At 34.4% G+C, this 21,778-nt stretch overlaps 2 protein-coding genes across 2 annotated transcripts in view; both read left to right on the plus strand.

Moving 5' to 3' along the window:
• Positions 1–4,732: 4,732 nt before the first annotated feature.
• On the plus strand, positions 4,733–9,079 carry LOC106670593 (methionine synthase reductase-like). Its single transcript, XM_014401077.2, has 10 exons — positions 4,733–4,955; positions 5,030–5,164; positions 6,532–6,768; positions 6,823–7,023; positions 7,089–7,283; positions 7,355–7,457; positions 7,522–7,627; positions 7,924–8,023; positions 8,339–8,477; positions 8,538–9,079. The coding sequence occupies exons 1-10, from the start codon at positions 4,839–4,841 to the stop codon at positions 8,615–8,617; spliced, it is 1,413 nt and encodes a 470-aa protein (XP_014256563.1). The 5' UTR covers positions 4,733–4,838; the 3' UTR covers positions 8,618–9,079.
• A 10,009-nt stretch (positions 9,080–19,088) lies between these two features.
• The window catches only part of LOC112127489 (Kv channel-interacting protein 1-like), a 152,108-nt gene continuing 149,418 nt past the window's right edge, over positions 19,089–21,778 (plus strand). The window contains exon 1 of the mRNA XM_024228565.1: positions 19,089–19,376. Within this exon, the coding sequence (XP_024084333.1) occupies positions 19,221–19,376 (156 nt within the window). The 5' untranslated portion in view covers positions 19,089–19,220. The remainder of the gene's footprint in view (positions 19,377–21,778) is intronic.

Raw genomic sequence — 21,778 nt, forward strand, 5'->3', positions numbered from 1 at the left:
GATTAGATATGACCACTGCGTCCAATGGCCACAGTACAATTACATTATGTTACCTTGTTTATTTTTTAAACTAAATAATGTCAAAACTAAATAAATGTCAGTACTCAACACACAAAGTTCAGTTCCAAACGCCTCAAAATTCTGCACCCGTCTGGTATCATTACGTTTAGCTTACGACTTTAATTAATATTGATTTCTTATCATTTCTCGTTTTTATCATGAAAATCTGTAGACATTTTGCCTGTGTCGCGACTTAGAATTTTTATATGAGTGTCTACGTTTTTCTTAAGTTATTGAGCATTCTTTTCTCTTACATTACTACTTCTTGTTCTTCTTTGAAATTTCTAAAGGTTAAAACATTTTCATATAAATTGCAATGAACGTAATAACGCAAATAACATAAAATCTGGCATTGAATTTTGCAATAACATGGGTAGAATGGTTTTCCTTGACATGTTGAATAACAAACGCTAATTTGAAGATTTAAAATCTTTATTTGCCTTACTGTAAAAATAGACGCTAAGCATGACTAAACTTATGATTATCTATAAGCCCATACATTTATAAATGTCTATGCTATATCTATAGATGAAGGAAAGTTAACAAAAATACCTATACATATTTTTACTTGGAAAAAATAAGAATTTCAAAGCTGAAAATTGCTCAGGCTTGTATTTGGCAAACCGCCAATGGCAATTGGCAGAAAAGAAAAAAAGAAGAATATTCTTTAATTCCGCACTACCCTCAAGAGCATTATTTGCACGGAAAACTGCGTGAACGCGAGCTTTTTGTAAAGTTTGGCCGGGTTGTTTGGTAGTCGGCCAACTTTGGCCGTTTATGCCAACCTCGTCGAAATACCTTTTCTATTATTGCTATTAAATTGTATTGCACCAGTATTGATTTTTTGCATTAATCTTGAGAAATAAATTAATTTAATAGATTACCGAACAAATCAACTATAATAATTTTGAAGTGTGTAATATTTAGTGACCGTTATTTACTGATTATTTTTTGAATTGTATTATATAAGTCGTTAATGTTGATGTTTGTTTGTGTTAATGTGGCATTTGTGAAATTAAAGTTGTTTTTCATGCGAGTAGGAAATATCTTGTTTTGCCTGCATCTCAACAAAAACGTTTTCCGATTGATTGCAGGAATTACCAATAATTTTGAAGATTATATTTTTTGCAAGCATCATTAATTTTCTTTGTATTTCTTATTTATTTTTTTTGTAATTATTTATATTACATTAAATTTACAATTCCGGTTTTTAAGTCTAAAGACGCGCTCACACTCACACACCCTAATTTGATCGTGAACGATCATCTTGGCCTGCCTAACCCAGAGACGATAGGCACTCGGGCAAATATATCGGTAAATAAATTAGAAATACATAAATGTGGACGAATTAATATGTACGTTTATTGAGAATTTTGATTCCTATGGAATATCATTTTGTTTTACCTAGTTATATAGTTAGCTATTATTGAGCCTTTTCGTCGGTGTTTCTGTTGAACGGAACCAGGGAAAGCAAGTTTATCACCTTGTTCATCTGAACGTGGCTCCAGACATTAGGTATTCGCCGAATGCCGATTGCTGCCGAACATTTGCCAAGTCTCGAGATGCTCGTCTTGGCAGACTAAGTGACTATGTTTGCACACTTTAGAGGTTCGTACAACCAACCGGTTTGTGTGGAAACATCGAATACTTATTTGCATTCGCGTCCTCAACTTAACTACCAATCGTGATGGACAACAGTGAAACTGTCATTGCTGCAGCTGCGGTTACTGTTTTGTGCTGCAATCCTTTTCCATGAGTTGTAAACATCGTTCCGATTTTTGTGATTCGGAAGAGAAGCGTTTCAAATTATTAAGTCAACTTGGTACACTCCAAGACTGTTAAGTTGGGCCAATCCATCCCTAACCGACAGAAACAACGCCGCTGCTCTACCACTTGATCTATCGTGACCTCGATCCACTCGGACATCAACTTCCCATCTCAACCCCACCTTTTGAGTTTTCCCCCTTTTTGCCATTTTTCGGCGTATCTAGCCGAAGATCGTGGGTTCGAATCCCGCTCGTGCCATTGACTTTTTTATCTCAACTAAAAACCTTAATTAATTGTAATAAATAGCAGTGTTGATTGATAATTATAGTTGATATAGCTACAGTACAGTTGATTCGCGAATGTGTGGATACTTTGAGTTCGGCTACTTCACGAATATTCGTGCCCTTTGGAACGGACGAGGAAACCGACAATTAGCGGCGAGCACCTATTATTGTTGCTCGGCGAATAACCGAGCACCCATCCCCATTAGCGAATCCCGCTTTCTGGAGCCACCTTGAGGGAAGAGGTTCCAGCTTGAAACGAAGTCCTTCCATGTTGGCGCCGATCGTCACAGCCCAGAGTCCTCCTCAGCATGATCTTTTCCATATTTAGAGTGTCTATGCACATACCGAAGGATTTCAAGACCTAAAAAGAGTAAGGTTGCTCAGTTTGGCTGAATGCGTCCTTCGTTTTTAAGCGAGGAATTGGGGGAAATCCTGGTCAGGCTCAAATCATGAATTCCGGTTTTTCTCGAACCAACCGAGGAAAATAGCGTTTATTCAATGTCGATATTAAATTAGAAGGCTACATATAATTTGTGGTATCCTTTTTGGCAAAGAAGGCAAATTGCATTTTATAGTAGTGTAGCTTTCTACATAAACAGAATATTATGTATTCTAAAAATGCTGAAAACAGCTAACAACAATAACAACAATAACAACAACGTCGGAAAATGTACTTTATTTTAAAAGTTTACACCGTGGAAACGGAACAAGGATTACAAATTTTTAAAACTGCATTCCCGACGGTTGGTCGACGAGTAAGTGGGGGTAAATTTTTTATTAAAATTGAAGGGAAGAAAACTAATAGTAAAACACAGTTCATCTTAAAACAAGCATAAAACAGCAGCACCGTAATTTTTGCTTTTATTGACGACGATCACTCGTATTATAAAAACCCGGAAAGAAATGGATCCTCTCAAGAAGAAACCTCACTCCCCGGTCTCCAAAAGGCAGACCTAGTATTTATATTCTTTTACAATTACAAATTACTGTAAATTTGACAACTTTCAAATTTGATTTGGTGAAAGTTTTTTGAAATTAGAGACAACTTATTGGACAAAAAACTGTCAAATGCCTTCATTATTCATTGGCTGAGAAATCAAGCATTTATTCGACAAAGCTGCAAAGGGAGAAAAAAAGCAAGACTTGGCGGACCGATTAAAAATATCAGCTATATAGGTATATATAATATTTATCATTATAAAATCGTGGTCCGTTGTGTCTCCTTTAGCATACAAAAACTCCTTAGTTAAATTATATTATTACTTTTATTTAAATTATATTCACAAGGGAGAGTCATTTATTATGCTATGAGTTTAAATTCATTAATGTTACGCTTAACTTGTACTGCTTGGCTAAAACAAAATATTTGTTCGCAGTTTGATTGTCCTTTGATCTTTCTAATTCAGCCTATGCAACTGATTTAATTGTTATTATATTTATCGCCCTTTGTACTAATAATCAACCACGAAAAAGAATTATACGTTTAGCAATTTGATTTTCAAACATAAATATCAAAACCACAATAAAAAAGACAATAAACAACGGCTGATTTTTAACCTGATGGAAATATAAAAGTACATAAATATGGACTCAGAACCGCTAAACTTGACATCCCTCTTAAAGCAAATAGCCCAACAACGACAAGTAAATAATCCGACCTAAAACCTATAAAGAACATTTTTTCAAATAAAATATTTATTGTCATCTGTATAAAACAATACATTTTGTAATTGTCAATACGTCATGAGGGGAGTGAGTAACCATTGTTGTCCCGTGGTCTGACGGGATTATTGGGATGGATTATGTTGGAAATGAGCTGTGCTAGTGAATTGGGATGAGTGGAGTTTGTTTAAATTGGTTTTTCAACGTATTTGCACTTGTTTTCAATGGAAACGACCCTGCTGAGTCGATTGGCGCAAGAATTAAACTCAAAAATCATATAGTTTTCAAAATGAAGGAAAAAATTGAAATTTGTTTTTCAACGTATTTGCACTAGTTTTCAATGGAAACTACCCTGCTGAGTCGATTGGCGCAAGAATTAAACTCAAAAATCATATAGTTTTCAAAATGAAGGAAAAAATTGAAATTTGTTTTCAACGTATTTGCACTTGTTTTCAATGGAAGAGACTCTGCTGAGTCGGTTGACGCAAGAATTAAACTCACAAAACCAATAGTGTTCCCGCTAATCGCAAAAAAAAAAATAAATAAATAAATAAATCGTAAATCCCTTGCCTTCCAAAGCAAAATCTGTCCAACATTCTCCATTTTTATTCAGAAATCGTGAGATGCGGTCTGGTGTGATGTAGGTTTTAGAAAAACATTTTCTTAACCTTGCCAACGTTTCGATCTTTGTTGAGATCATCTTCAGCACCTGGGATTTACAAACATTGTTTAAATTTAACAAATACATGTAGGATTTGGAAAAAAAGTGAATTTATACAATGCAAAAATGTGTCTTTTATATTCAATCAAAGTATTTCTACTCACTCAGTTTTCGTTTCTGCCTAAGTGTTCCATTCTTGCGTGTCGTGTTCTTGCGTGACGCAAAAATGGCACACTTACACAAAAAACAAGCACAAAAAATCCAAGGCTGCAATGTAAAATTTAGTGTAGTAGAAGCTGGAAGTAAGTCGCGCAACCTTCCCTCGGCCCTCATCGCCATTCTGTAACCTCATCATCTAACCTGACGCTTCGGATCCCCGGCCCGGCCTGGCGCAGAGGCCGAAAATGGACCTGAAGCGACTCAAGTTCGCGACAACGGATAAACTCAGCCTCCCGCCCCTCGGACAGACACTCATCAGGTGCCGTTTCAAAACCGAGGTCCAAGGGTTGGAGAATCAACAGGTATTTCAATACAGCCACAATCGAAAAACAACAACAATCTAACATTTTTTTTCTTTATTTGATCTATTTTACAGATAGTCAACTTTCTAAAGGAAATTCCGCTACCATTCTCTTCATCAGAGCTTTTTGGTGCACCCATCGATTCTGCGAAGTACCTTGCAGAAGGTGCTGATGTCAAAACTACCATTGAGCTTTTTCTGAATATAAAGGTAAATCTTTTGATTTCAAATGATAAACATTTATCAACAACTGATAAATGAGCTTATCGTTTAAAGCGAATAAAATTTCCAATCCGAACATTATACATTGAAGTATAGTAGGGCACTGCCTTGGCCAGGTTTTTCGGGCGACTAATGGTGAGTGGTTTGACCCCTTGTCCCCAACCCCCAACAGTTATAAAGGTAGAAAGTGTGCATTACTTTTGCTTACAATGTTCAAAAGGCCTCATACAAGCTTAGTTTATCTGTTCCCATTTTTGTAATCTTGTCTGAACGATCTGCCAGCTGAAATAAATACCCAAGATTTGACAGACCTTCGGTTGGTGGTCGTGGGTTCGAATCCCACTCGTGACATTAGCTTTTTCAACTCAACCAAGACCTTATGATAAAGAGTATAATTAATTTAAATAATTAATACAGTCCGTATTGACTACTAAGTACATATATCGATTCATGAATTAACTTCATAGATCGCACTTTGAATTGAGCGAAGCATAACATCACACGGTTCTATTTTAGTAGCTGTAAAAGCGTAAAACAATGCATTTTCCAAAGGTGCCAAGAGTAAATTGCATGAGAACTCTTGATAGCAACTCTCAGACTTATGTCCCTTTGGGAGTCAAATTTCGCTGCCTCTACTCTCAAGAGTTTCTCATGAGATACTCTCCATAAATTTTCTCGCGATAATTCTCAAGACTGTGTCCATTGTCGATTCAGTCTACTACCAAGAGTAGTCAGAATGGCATCACGACAGAAAACCAAAGCTGTGTTAATTACTATACATTTTATAAAAAAGGAAGAAAATTAATTAAAAAAAGGGTTTGGGTTAGGCTGTGGATTACAAAAAGAAATAACTTTGGTGCAAGCCATGCACTTAATTGAGAATTATAGCAGAAAATATGCTCATGAAATCAGAAATTATGAGAAAATTATATTTATGTATTTATAATGTTTATTACATAAAATAGATTTTTAAAAAAACATAGTCTTTCTAATATTTATTTGTTATAATTTGTGGTTTTCTGAAAACAAAAAAAAACATTGAAAATAAAAACAATATATAAGTTATACATTATATAAGTTTAAATAAAAATTAAGTAAATAAATTAATATTAAATTTATTATAATTAATACATTAATATTAATTCAAATAAATTATTAATATTAATTTACAATTACTGTAAATTATCAATTAATTTATATTAATAAAATATATTTAAAATTAAATATATATTAAAATATATTATAAATTAATAATTAAATGAATTAATAAACTAAACTTTATAATTGTTATATAATCATTACATAATTTATGTCTATAATGAAATTATATTTATGCATTTTCCTTTTTGATTTAGGGTGGTAATTTCCAATATCTGCCCGGTGACTCAATTGGTGTTATGCCCAAAAACCCAAAGAGCGAAGTCATTGAGGTGCTTGACTGCTTAGGATTAACCGATCAGGCCGAGACCATCGTTGAGATTACGATAGCTGAGGGGCAGAACCGTAAGAAGCTACCTCCCCATCTACCTCGTGAACTATCGCTGTTCGACCTGTTCGAGTCTTGCTTGGATTTGAGATCGATTCCAAAAAAAGTAAATGTTTATTGCGAATGTTTTCACAAATGGTGTTTAATTGCTATTTTGAAGTTGTTTATTAGGGCCTTGTTAGAATACACGGATGTAGCTGAAGAGAAGAGAAGACTGGAAGAGTTTTGCTGCAAAGAAGGCTCCAAGGAGTACAACGATCACATTTTAAACAATTCTATCTGCTTAGTTGATTTACTTATGTCGTTTCCCTCCTGCAAACCTCCATTAGCATTAATTTTAGAACATTTACCGAGACTTATGGTATACATATTTTTGTTTATTTCATATCTTGAATTGACAATAAATTGATAATATTGTATTTAAAGCCTAGAGTATACTCTATAGCGTCTTCACCACTGGAGCATAAAAACAGAATTCGTATTGTGTTCAATGTTGTGAATGATTTAAGAGGAAGGAAAGGCATATGCTCGAGCTGGTTACAAAAAATAAGTCATCCTTTTTTGGATATTACAGGCCAGTTGGAAGATCTTAGCCTATTTGAACATTCTAAACACATTGTAGTGAGTAAAAATTGCAAGTAGATTATTTGTAGGGGGGAAAAAAATAAAATTCTTTTTGCAAATGTCTGTAGGTACCAATTTATCTGAGGAAAAGTTCCAGTTTTAGAATACCTGAGGATCCAAGCACATCACTTATCATGATAGGCCCAGGAACTGGTTTGGCACCTTTTGTCGGCAAGTCAAATATTTACAATTTTGTCATCTGCTTTGATACATGCTAATAAAATTTAAATTCTAGGCTTTCTTGAACATAGACAGAGGCAAAAAAAGATCTCACCACGGCCAGAAGGCATCACTTCTCTTTATTTTGGCTGCCGATACAAAACCAAAGACCACATTTACAGGTAATGAAAATAAAATAAAATAATTACCAGTTGAGAGTAACTATTTGAAAATAAAATTTCGTATTGCATTTAGAAATAAAAATTGCAAAATTTTTATTTTTTATGATTTATTGTTATTTATTATTCTTTTATGTCTTTTATAATTCAACATTCTTGCTATTTGATCATTATCATTTTTCTAGTAACTATATTTATTAAAGAATCAGTCATGCTAATGATTGTTGCTGAAATGATCAAGCCCCAATGTAACAAGGTGAATGATCAATAATAATTAAAATTGAAATTTCTCTTTCCAGAAGAAATCTTCAACATTTCGTACACAATGGTACACTTAATAAGTTCACGGCATGTTTTTCAAGGGAAAGCCATGAGGACGGTTCCCCACGATATGTCCAGGTAATAATAACAGGTTTATATTATTTATAATTGATTAGATTGAAGATTACTTTAAATTATTTCTTCATAATTTTAATTTTCTGTCCATTGTCATTATTTTTTGTTTAGCACTGTCTGAGTCATAATGCCTTTTGGTGTCATTTTAATCCTGACCTTCAGATTTTTATTACTCAATACTTTGATAAAGTTTAGTTTATGCTCTTTTTGAGATTTATAGTTTCAGGTGTCATCATAAATTTGACAGACTAATAATAATAGTGCAAATTAAAATTAAATATGTTCTTTAATGTATGGAACAATTTATTTTTTCTGTAGGATGTAATATATAATGACAAAGAAGAGTTTGTGGATTTGCTCCTTCGAGACAAAACATGTATGTTCATATGTGGCGATGCATTAAACATGGCTAAGAATGTACAAGAAATGGTCATCAAATCGATTAGTGATGTTAAAAGTATGTAATAATCATAAGATTTGCATATTAAAAAAATGACATATCTTTTTTCCCCCCTAGATATTTCATTAGAAGAAGCCACACAAATTGTCAGCAGTCTTGAGAAAGAGTCGAAGCTTATAAAGGACGTTTGGAGGTAAATAAGAAAACAGATTCATAAAACATGTAAGACTGTAAAATCATCTCAAATAACATTATTAATGAAATATATGGCTTTTGAAAACCTTTTTTTTTATAACAAGGTATTAAAGGCTGTTTGTTGATCACATTGTTGGAAATTTTAGCTGCAATATTGAATGTGTCTAGTTGTGAGAAGTGAATTTAAATTAACTTAAGAATGCCAATTTTCAATAATTGTATTCAATGCCTGGCATTGATTGTGTGTTTGCTTTTCTATTAAAGTGTGTTTCCAACAAGGTGAGAATTGTGCCTTGAATAATAAAACCCTGATTACACTAATTACAATTATTGTGATAAATGTATAGTTATAATTTAAATACCATTTTATACCCAAAGATTTTTATGTAAACTCTAGTTTTACTCTGTCATAACTAACATGCATTCTTTATTTCTGGATTTGTCCCTTTTCCAAAATTTGGAAATTTCAAATGTTTAAGATATTTATTTATTTTGTAAAGTTTGTAATAGAAAAAAATAAACATTTGATGTGCATTTTTCTTATTTCAATATGCCCTCATAAAAGTAAGATACAGGTTATAAATATTTAAATAAGATATTTTTTTGTTGTTTATGATTCCGTTTAGCCCATGTCTCTATATGACGTAATTTTAATTAATAACAAACATAATAAACAGAAACGTTGTGACATTTTATGATGCTTTTATAGCAAGTAATGTTGATCATCAAGGCAACTTTTCAACCTGTATAATTAGAAAAAATGAACATAGAAAGAATTCCTAAAAGAAGAAGAATCTCCTGAAAAAATCTTCCTTTGAAAAGAAGACTTACAGTTAACTTAGGAAGATTGGGAACTTACAATACAACTACCTATTTCCATAGATTTGTAACATGATTAAGACGATACTTATTTGACCATGCTGCACTGTATAAAAATAATTACTCTGCCAAATATTTTACAATTTATCTGAGCTGCGGGAAAATTTGTTGAAAAGGAACATTGTTTGATAATGTGCTAAATTCATTTTCCTCTATTATATAACCAACCCAATTGAGGGTGGATGAGGTGATTACATCACCAGCCTTCTTACATTACTAATTCATGCTAATAAATACATTCACTTTCAACACACTAGGGACACAAAACTTTCAGAATATGTATTTATCTATTATTATGTATAATTTATTTTTTTATTATGTAACAACCTCATTTCCTTGAAAAATGGGTACAGGGGGTCCATATACTTAGCATCCTTATACTCTTACCCTTCATATTCACACTGATAAATACATTCGTTCTCAACACACGCTAAGGACACAAAACTCATGTACAATAGAACAACCCTGCGTAGAATTCCTTCTAAACCGTTCCATGGTGTTCCTCAAACCCTTGTGAGAGAATGTAGTTAAGGTGTTTTTCTTTTGCATGGTGAAGCTTGTGCAAATTGGAATAACATCAGTTTAGAGTAAACCAAACAATTTACATGCCTGAGGAAAAGATAGGACCAAGAAGAGCCGTGGTACCCCATGCTTTAAAATTTTCATCTTTTTAATTTCATTTATTTATTTTTAAAATTTACTTTTGTTCTCTGTATTTATTTAATGTAGGACTAACTTTTTTATTTATTATTTTTTTTAAACTTATCTATTTTTTCCTTGTGCTTGATGACAAACTAAACGTGTACAGAAAATCGGGGTGAGATAATAGAACATGGGCAATTCGGTGTACTAGGACGTCGGGACGCTGTCTTGACTTGAACGCAGTGTGCGTTTCTTTTCGACCTCGATTCGACATAAGTCGAATTAAAATTCTTAATTTTGAATGAGAACCCTCATTTTTCTTTGAAACTAGATTTTTTGGTTGGAAAACGAGCACTGAGTTCGGTCCAATAGAACCGGAGATATGATTTTTTGAAAATAGCCAGAATGCTGTTCTAGTGCGTTAGGTCGAAACAACTTTATTTTGCCTTCTACTGCAAATATTTTGAAGAGGAGTGTAAAATCAGCCAAAGTAGAGAGAAAAGTCTGAATGCTTACTAAATTCCCTGCCAAATCCCATAAATTTAGTATTTTGTATCGTTTTTAATCCCCTACAAATACCTGATCTTACCCAAGACTCGTTTGCTATCCGGGAATAAAAAGGTTAAATAGCAAATCAAAGGAATGTAGGAACTAACGATGTTTATTTTTCGTTTCAAGACTCTTGCTGGGACAAGTTTTATCTGGGTAAAAAATTTACTAAAAACTCAAATTTCAATTTCTTAAAACTCAAACTTCAAACTTTTCAACTTCGAAATGTCCACCCTGTTGAAATATAAACGCCCCCGATCGCCTCAACGATTCATCGCACGCAGCGCTATGGCTTCCGTGTCAAGAGAATGAGAAGCCTGTACAACTCTTTTCCTCACGATTAGTGATGGGTTCTCACCAATCACTAATAATCAACGACATCAGACTCGTCAGCCCGACGAGGTCTCAAACATCACTAATAATCAACATCAGACTCGTCAGTCGACGAGGTCTCAAACATCACTAATAATCAACGACACCAGACTCGTCAGTCGACGAGGTCTTACAATCACACATGGAACACCGTGTACGACAGCAAGGGTATGGTATGGTATGGTAGAAAAGGATACTAGGAAGCGCCCCGGGCACTGCAGCCTTCTGGCTTATTGTACCTTCCCAGTTCCCTAGTTTAGTCAATAGACTCAATCCTTCTTCTCAGAAGCATCAAGTCATTGACTGTTATTGCTGCAATTTGGTTCCCTGTGTCTTTTTCGTACGCTAGGTTAATCCTCCATTGAGCTGTTGCTTCGCATTCGAAGATGATATGAGTGGCTGTTTCCTCCTCCTCATTACATAATCTGCAAATGGGGTCATCATTGTATATACCCATGTTGTGTAGATGTTTTCTCAAATACTAGTGACCGGTTAGTAGTCCCACCACTCCTCTGAGTTTTGCCCTCTCCAATTGCAGCAGTGTTTTTGCCAATTTTGGTGAGGGTTTTTTCAGCATAAGTTTACTATGTCTAGCACCGCTAGAATTTATTCACTTCTCTCTTTGTTTTGTTTGGATCCTTTCTGCGATGGAGGATTCTATGTTTGTTTTTGTTATCCCAAGGATAGGTTCGGGGCCTATGTATGGTCTTGCAGATTCACCTCTGGCCAGTTTGTCTGCTTCTTCGTTACCCAGAATTCCCCTGTGCCCTGGCACCCAAGATATCATCAGGTTGTTGTGTTTTCCCAGGTTTTGGAGATTTTGGATACATCCACTAACTAGTTTTGATGTAATTCTTTTACATGCCAACGCTTTAATAGCTGCTTGGCTGTCTGATCTTATGAGGATTTTTTTGTCAGTGTAAACTCTTTTAAGATTTTCCAGGACACAAGCGTTGATGGCATGCATTTCTGCTTGAAAGACCGAAGTATACTTCCCTAATGAGTTTGATTGCTCATGTTTTGGGCTTGTACAGAAAACGCCTGATCCGGTTCCTTCGTTTGTTTTGGATATACGTATACCATATCATTGTATCTGATACTCTCCTGTATTCTTCCTCTCCTTTATAGTCTGTTGAGACTTTATAGGAAGTTGTGAAGATTGTTTCCGGGATCATGTAGTCAGTCCCCATTTCTAATAATGGGTGTCTGATTTTATTGATTATGGTTGTATGACCGAATTGTTTGGTTCCTTTCCAATTTAATTGTTTTTGGAGCCTAAATGAGCTTTTCCTAGCCTCTCCTTGTATGAATATTTCTAGTGGAGGTAGGTTTACCAAGGTTTCTAATGCGTTTGTAGGGGTTCTTCTCATCGCCCCTGTGATATATATGTTTGCTAATTATTGTAAGCTGCCTAATGTTTGGGTAGCTACTTTTTGTTGAGCTTTGTTCCACCANAGAAATCGTGAGATGCGGTCTGGTGTGATGTTGGTTTCAGAAAAACATTTTCTTTATCGTGCCAACGTTTCGATCTTTATTGAGATCATCTTCAGGGCCTTGTGTTGTCTGCATTTCAGCAAAAAAAGATTTCTAAATAAATATCGATTAACGGTCACTAATCACCACACATTATTATTATTAATTTTTAAGGGCGTTTTTACGGCTAAGGTCATTTCACGCCCTAACATCCAAACCTTCTATCTTAGTTAGCTACATCCCTTCTGAGTGCTATAAAGCTCTGACTCCAAACATTCATTCATAAAATAATTTATCCTATTGCCATACAAAGCTTTAATTTATTCTTTTAAAATTCTTAATTTGGAACGCCAAATGTTTGCAAAAATCCCATTTTAAATTACATATAAAATTTATTCCTGTTTTTTGATTAGCATTTTGAATTTTTGTTCCATAATTTAAACATTTCCCATAGGCTTGAATAGCTAATAATAATAATAATAATGGAGTCCGACTAGCAACAGTCTCAGCATGAGTATAGGCTCATCCTTATCCTTTTATTCTTCCATTCAAATATGATAGATAAACTAATGCTGCATAACAATAATAAGAAATAAAAACACAATAACACTTTTTTTTTTTGGAGCTAACTTTCTTATTTACATTGCGATTTTTGGGCATTGCAGTTTATTACCCCGCAATTTGTATTTTCTTTCATTTCATTTTTCCGCTCCGGCAGCCTCAAGAAGTTTTGAAACAAGAAAGAAATCTTGCACGCACAACTCTCATTCAAACATTAGCAGGCAAACATTCAATGGTAACAATTTGGGAAAAGGCCTAAATCTCATTATAAATTCGAATAAATTTGAGAAAGCTGAAAAGTGCTCTTCGAAAGAAACACTGGGGACCCAGTAACTCCTGTAAATCACTCGAAAGGTTGAGCCTTTGCCTAAAGGGTTGCAAAGTGCGACATTCGACCAAAATATGTTTTACTGTCAGAATGATACGTGTTTGTTTATTATTGCTAAAATTGATTGTTGGGAAAAAAAAAGAAAGACTTTTTCAATGAGTCAGTTATTGTTGGTCTATATACGGCCAAAAATTAACTTCTTTACACAATTTGATTAAAACTAATTAAATATAGTATCATGTAATTGTACTTTTTTGGGTAAGGAAAAAAAACACATGAAATTTAGAGTTTTTATAGTTTGTTTAATTCTGAAAAGCTGAACTTTATTATTACATTATTTACATTATAATTAATGATAGTAGTCAATTTATATTCGATGATAATAAATCCAATGCTAAAAATAGAACATTTTAAAACTATTGTTTTTATGAGTAGCAAACGTATATAACAAGATGTTGTATCCCCCCCCCCCCCAAGTTAAAGAATTGATTTTTGCACATCCCCAGGAATTTACTGCCTGGTTCTTCGTCGTAAAGTGGGGCAGTAAAACGTACACAAGAGCCGGAGGTTTCATTAATAAAACCACCGGGTAATAGCAATTTCGACTATTACACAATTCAACGTGACAGTTATATTTTTTGACTTATTTATACTATGTTTTCCATGAGACGTAAAAACGGCAATAAAATGTGATTTAATGCTCAATAAAAAGTAGGATATACTGACAAGTTTTGTGATGGCAGTTGAGAAATAACTAAATTTTTTAAAACCATCTGAAAATCAAGTATACTGCTAAAGTAAAACATTAAAAAAATTAACTTAAATTAAATTAAAAAATTAAACCGTATGATTTAAATGACCATTTTACATAAATTAATAACATAACACTGTTCTTCATCATCGATCAACGGATCGGAATAGTTGCTAGATTGTTGCTGCAGCAATAACACCAACTCGGAGCAAACAACCGTTTAACAAGTGTGCCACCCGAGCGGGTATCGAGACAGCTGACATGTCCAAGTTTCTGTAAATGGGAAACTTTGCTAAACTGTGATACAACGTCTACACTTTCACTTGAGTAGATTAAATAGGTTTATTTTCCATTAAATTAATACTTCTGCTCAGTCACTCTCTCTCTTTCATTTTATCCCTCCCCCTCATTCTCTCTTTCTCCGTCGCTCCCTCACTCTCTCTGTCAGTCTTTATATTGTTATATTACAAGATACTATTAAATTAATATAATATTTTGTTTGGAAAGAAGATTTCTGTTTCAACATTTACTTCGGGTGCATAATGCATGATTAAATTGATTTATAATTTGATTTCTGTTAATTTTGAATGTATTTTGGGGCAGGAAGAGAGCCTTATTATCTGTAAAATCCAATAGGTTTGGTATGGTGGAAAGGGTACTAGGGTTTCTATTCCCCAGGCACTTTAGCCTTCTGGCTTATTGTACCTTCCTAGTTCCTTAGTTCAGTCAATAGACTCAATCCTTCTCCTTAGAACTATCAGGTCAACGACTGTCGCTGCTCCAACTTGATACGTTAGGTTAAATCTCCATTGAGCTGTTGCTTCGCATTCGAAGATGATATGAGTGGCTGTTTCCTCCTCCTCATTACATAATCTGCAAATGGGGTCATCATTGTATATACCCATGTTGTGTAGATGTTTTCTCAAATACTAGTGACCGGTTAGTAGTCCCACCACTCCTCTGAGTTTTGCCCTCTCCAATTGCAGCAGTGTTTTTGCCAATTTTGGTGAGGGTTTTTTCAGCATAAGTTTACTATGTCTAGCACCGCTAGAATTTATTCACTTCTCTCTTTGTTTTGTTTGGATCCTTTCTGCGATGGAGGATTCTATGTTTGTTTTTGTTATCCCAAGGATAGGTTCGGGGCCTATGTATGGTCTTGCAGATTCACCTCTGGCCAGTTTGTCTGCTTCTTCGTTACCCAGAATTCCCCTGTGCCCTGGCACCCAAGATATCATCAGGTTGTTGTGTTTTCCCAGGTTTTGGAGATTTTGGATACATCCACTAACTAGTTTTGATGTAATTCTTTTACATGCCAACGCTTTAATAGCTGCTTGGCTGTCTGATCTTATGAGGATTTTTTTGTCAGTGTAAACTCTTTTAAGATTTTCCAGGACACAAGCGTTGATGGCATGCATTTCTGCTTGAAAGACCGAAGTATACTTCCCTAATGAGTTTGATTGCTCATGTTTTGGGCTTGTACAGAAAACGCCTGATCCGGTTCCTTCGTTTGTTTTGGATATACGTATACCATATCATTGTATCTGATACTCTCCTGTATTCTTCCTCTCCTTTATAGTCTGTTGAGACTTTATAGGAAGTTGTGAAGATTGTTTCCGGGATCATGTAGTCAGTCCCCATTTCTAATAATGGGTGTCTGATTTTATTGATTATGGTTGTATGACCGAATTGTTTGGTTCCTTTCCAATTTAATTGTTTTTGGAGCCTAAATGAGCTTTTCCTAGCCTCTCCTTGTATGAATATTTCTAGTGGAGGTAGGTTTACCAAGGTTTCTAATGCGTTTGTAGGGGTTCTTCTCATCGCCCCTGTGATATATATGTTTGCTAATTATTGTAAGCTGCCTAATGTTTGGGTAGCTACTTTTTGTTGAGCTTTGTTTCACTAGATTAGTGATCCGTGGGTTATTCTGGGTCTTATTACTGCCGTATATAGCCAATAGGCCATTTTCGGTTTTAGTCTCCAGGATTTGCCTAAGGTCCTTCTTGTGGTCATTAGCGATATTTTACTTTTTGCTACTGTATGTTGCAGGTGAGGATTCCAGGTTAGTTTCTTGTCAAAGATTATTCCTAGATTTGACCTCATTTTTTAAAAGCAGCATTTCGCTATAGAAGCGTAATCCTTTTGCTTCTATATTTCTTTTCTTGGTGAAAGCATTTAAGGTGGTTTTTGAGGGGTTTACTTTAAGTCCCCGTTTTAAGCACCATTGTTCCACCAGGTTTAGTGCTCTTTGGGTGAGCTCTTTTAATGTTGAGTCGAATTTTCCCCTGACTAGTATGACAATGTTATCTGCATAGCCTTGGGTGTAAATTCCACTTTCATTTAGTTCGCATATGAGGCTGTCCACTACCACAAGGGTACTCGCAGCATTAGCCTGATCTCGCCTTCTAAACAGCCGACTTGGCTTTAGACGCCAAATGCTGCCCTCAGCTAATTGCTGCACTCCAGTTTCTTCGGCCTCTGTGAAGTCAGCCGACTCACGGCCCCTGGACCTCAGCCAACGGTTTACTCAGTCACACGACACTACCAACAGCACCACTCACACGGTCTTGGGCTCATACCTTCGTCACGTCATCTCTACACAACACCGGCCCTTGTCAGGGCCAGAAAACTACAAAACTCCCAGTCACTAAAGTCTAAAGGGGTATGGTTTGTGATGATCGTCGCCAGCTTTTTGCACTATTTCATATTTTACGGATAAAAGTTCCCTTATTTAAACTTGACAAATCGGCACAGCCGCTGTGCAAAATTCTTTTCTTCATCACACATTTCGTGATCATTTAATATGGAATTTATAAGAACATGTTGCAAAAACAATAAAGTTCTCGCAACTCGTATAAAACTATTAGGAAACGATCCCTCCCACTAACTTCGGATTTAGTGTTTTCAAATCTGACACATCCAAATATTTGTAGTTTCTCTGTCTTCTTGATGTCAGTTTCAGGGCGTAAGAGCTGATCGACTTGCAGTTCGATGAGTCGTGAACTATTTTTTATCTTTACTCTTAATAAGAAGGTCGGACCGTTTGTCTTTTAGGATTGTATTATTTGATTTCTCATTTAATGAATTGTTACGATAACAAAATTGTTTACGCTTTTGTATTATTACGTGTGCTAACAGAATCGAAATATTGGGCTGAAGTCTGCAAAAAGCCAGTGATGATCGAATAATGTCGTTCGATTTTGTTGAAAAATCTCTTTAACAAAACTCAGTTTTTTGAAAGAATTAAAGCTTTTCTCTTTTTATCTGAAGCAAATAGGAATACACACTATCAAAGGACCTGAAAGATAGATCAGTAAAAAATTCGCTCGCTATCGCAGAAAATCCAAGAATGCTGCCAAAATGTGTGGTGATTAGTGACCGTTAGTCGATGATTATTCAGAAATCATGAGATGCGGTCTGGTGTGATGTAGGTTTCAGAAAAACATTTTCTTTATCGTGCCAACGTTTCGATCTTTATTGAGATCATCTTCAGGGCCTGGAATTTATAAACATTATTTAAATTTTGCAAATACATGTAGGATGTGAAAAAATGAATTTATACAATGTTAGAAATTTTAGATTAATAAATAAATAAATAAATAAAATGAATTTATACAATGCTAGAACATTTTAGATTAAAAAAAATGAATTTATACAATGCTAAGTTTCTTCTCATTGTTGGCTATGTCCTTCAGAATACTCTTTGTTTGGTGTCCATACGTAGTTGAAATTTGTTCATAGAATCCCATGTTCTTCGTTGTTCTCGTGTAGAAATGTGTGGTGTTTGGTGATCGTTAGTCAATGATTATTCGGAGATCGTGAGATGCGGTCTGGTGTGACATGGTAGTAGCATTGTATAATTTCATTTTTTTCATCTAAAATTGTCTAGCATTGTATAAATTCATTTTTTTTATCTAAAATTTTCTAGTATTATATAGATTTTTTAAATCTAAAATGTTCTCGCATTGTATAAATTCATTTTTATTCAGAAATCGTGAGGTGCGGTCTGATGTGATGTTGGTTTCAGAAAAACATTTTCTTTATCGTGCCAACGTTTCGACCTTTATTGAGATCATCTTCAGGGCCTGGGATTTACAAGCATTGTTTAAAATTAACAAAAACAGGTAGGATGTGGGATAAAGTGAATTTATACAATGCAAAAAAGAATATTTTTACGCGTACGCAGAAAACAAACACTTTGAGGGAGTAGAAATACTTTGATTGAATATTCAAAACATGTTTTTGTTAAATTTAAACAATGTTTTTCAATCCCAGGTCCTGAAGATGATCTCAATAAAGATCGAAACGTTGGCAAGATAAAGAAAATGTTTTTCTGAAACCTACATCACACCAGACCGCATCTCACGATTTCTGAATAATGCTGCCAAATTTGAAGTGAAAGAAATTTAAGAGTTGTTAAGAATAAAAAATAAACTGCTCAAAGTGTACAATAACTCTCGATGTGGGTGAAGTACATCTTAAACTAAGTAAGCTATCGTTGAATCATAAATTTAAATTCTAAATGTTGGGGTATATAAGATTAAAGGTAAATGACTTTTAATCATATATATTGCAATTCATTTGCATCGTGAAATATTGTAATTTATGGAAATGGTAGAGCGTAGAATACCTTATATAGAGTAAAGTCAAAATTACCATACATTTTACAATTCTGTACTATGATCATGAGCACTTATGTGAATTTATATTTGTCTAGGTTGAAGGATTAAAATACAAACCACCTTTTCTGCTGTTGGAATAGTAAGCTTGCATTTATAGTTATGATGTAAGAGCGAGCATAAGGGATGCCCGTTTTTTCGCTACGTTCCGTGCTTGGTGCTTGTCCACAACCCGAGTACGAGGCGGAGGCGGTAGATGGCACGATTTCGGGTGGGTCTTCCCATCGGGGGCGTTGGATCCCTAGCCCCACCAGCCACCAGGGCAGTGTATCCCGGGCATCCGGTGGAGGTGGACCTGGTTTTCCGTTGAACCGGTATGGAAGGGAGGTGAGTGAAGCCGGCGACCCAGAGGGATAAGAAGCCAGAACGACAGGATGGCCACACCTCCAGACAGCCCCGTCGAGGATGTCGTCTACGAAATCGAGACTTCCAGGGTGCCGAAGCCCATGCCAGTCGCCCTCGAAGACCTCTGCAGGCAGACTAAGTTCACCCGTCAAGAAATCAGGGTCATGTACAGAGGATTTAAACAGGTATTAAACACTAAAAACAACATAATTAACAAAGAACGTTGCATTTTTTTAAATTTCCATACAAAACGCCAGAAGGTAAGAACAAAAAATACAACAAATATTCCATTTGGCAAAAAGTAAACGTATACATGTATCACAGAGTTCAGTGTGATTTCTGTAAATCAACAAACGTCGAGCCTATTCCCTCGGGTGTCGGGTTCATCGCTCGCTCGTTACCCCGTCCTCGAAATGTTATAAATCTATGTTTTTATGTACGCATTCTGTCAATACTTTACAATCGTGAATCATATGAAGACAGAAAGTGAAAAACAAGGTGTAAAAAAAATTGATCATCATAACAAAGCGCGATTTATGTCGTGACGGGGATATAAGATCAAAAATAAGCGATGTTGTTAATCCGAAAACAAAAAAATCTAGCAAGATGAAACAAATAAATCGTCAACTGGCGTGTAAAACATAAAGCATTGGTGGCAGGCCTTTGTCCGACTAATGCCAGAATCTTAATTTATAGAGCTAGCAAACAAGTTTAAAATAAAAGAAATTCTAGTCTGAAATAATTCTTACGATTTACAGAAAAAACATGAAAAAAATCACATACGAATTAAGTAGTTAGATATATATTACATTTGAAAAATTCCAATAAGATATTTGACCGATATTTAATTATTTTTGCAATAAAAATTAGTAATCAATTATTAAAAATGTTATGATGTATGATTAAGAAAATAAACAAAAACATTATTCTGTTAAATGTTTACCATAGAATGACATCAAAAATTGACAAATTGACCCATCATTATGTACATACCAATAACCTAATTGCAATAAGATATTATTTTATAATTTAGAATTTCATTCGGTTCAAATTCATTCGTGGGAGGGTTGAATTGTTTAAAATTCCGATTTACAGAAATAAATAATAAACTCTTTCGGTAAAAAATGTTAAATTTAGTTAATTAGGTTTTCTTTGGGAACCTTAGATTTATAAAGAAACGCTATCAGAAGTCACATTTGGACTTTTGCGCAGAGACGAATTTTAAGTATTAAAAATATTGTAGATGGCTACTTGCAGAAATGAACTTATTATATTTTGATTTAAGTCCGCTTGTGGTGATGAAAGGCAATCAAGATAAATTGTGGTTTAATCACATAACTGTAGTTAACTATTATTGATTGACAGTAAGTATTTTTAAAATTTGTCGATAATTTTTAAGTTATTGAATTACTTCCGCAATTCTTGCATTCATGAGAAGTTCGCAATGCTTTTGTTGAAAGCCAATAGAAAACAACCATTTTAACCATTAAGGTTCAATAATAATTTGTCAAAAACATGATTTTTCATTGGTAAATGAAATGTAAATGTTATATCTAAACGAGTTTAATAATAATCTTCAATAAAACGCTATTTGGTATAAATGTTTAATGTTTAATGAACAAGTTATATATTCAGATAACGAAAATTGTATAGAAGATTAAACTTACATCCTCAGTATTGTCCAAATATTTCTCGTCAGTCAGATTTTTGTGTGGTTCCCAAACTGTTTTAAAATTAAGACCGATCCCTCAAATTATGCCAATTGTTTCAATTAAATTGTTTAAATTAATTAAAAAGATCATTTAATTCTGGCTTTATGTTCATCATAAATCGAATTTATCAGACTGTCAGTCTATGTTTATCGTTGTCAAAATAGCCTAAAATTTTGACCAGATTCCGAATTACCGTTTTTGACTAAATTCAATTGTTTTTTGTTACTGCATATCTGTAATTTCTGTGTTCCTCCCGTCGGAATACGGTTTCTTTTCGCCGCTCCGACAAAAGAGGAAGTTCCAAAGAAGCTTTAACCATTGTCTAAGTTTCACCCTTAGTTTTCTGAAGTAATGATTGTTCGCCTCCTGAGCATTTCTTCTTTCTACAAATACAATAATAAAAACCTTTTGTAATCTTGGTCTTTTTAGACACCGGCACACAAGCATGGCAACTGAAATAAACTGATTTTGGAGTATTTTGATTTTTAAACAAAAACATTTTGGGGGGTCTTAATCAAGTCGAAACTTCTTGCTTTCAATTCAATCAATTTTAAATATTTATTACAATAACGGCTGATTACCACCGGTTTTCACAACTGAGTAATTGTTTGCTATAAGTAGTAAAGCTATATGCTATCAAAATTATTATTAATTTTTGTTGTAATGACAAATTATACCAAGTTTAAAACAGAATAAGGTATTTTTTAAGTTTATGGTATTTTATAAATGCTCATAACCATTTGATCTCATCAAGAACATTGTATTATATAAAAACTATATTATCATACGTTGATAATATTTATTTAGAAATCGTGAGATGCGGTCTGGTGTGATGTAGGTTTCAGAAAAACATTTTCTTTATCGCGCCAACGTTT

This window comes from Cimex lectularius, unplaced genomic scaffold (assembly GCF_000648675.2).
Source record: "Cimex lectularius strain Harlan isolate CLEC.00 unplaced genomic scaffold, Clec_2.1 scaffold153, whole genome shotgun sequence".
NCBI classification, from domain to species: domain Eukaryota; kingdom Metazoa; phylum Arthropoda; class Insecta; order Hemiptera; family Cimicidae; genus Cimex; species Cimex lectularius.

Coding starts and splice junctions, on each gene's coding strand:
- LOC106670593 (XM_014401077.2), top strand. CDS start 4,839: ATGGACCTGAAGCGACTCAAGTTCGCGACAACGGATAAACTCAGCCTC. Junction 7,024..7,088: donor AACATTTACCGAGACTTATG/GTATACATATTT, acceptor TTGTATTTAAAG/CCTAGAGTATACTCTATAGC. Junction 7,284..7,354: donor AACATTCTAAACACATTGTA/GTGAGTAAAAAT, acceptor AAATGTCTGTAG/GTACCAATTTATCTGAGGAA.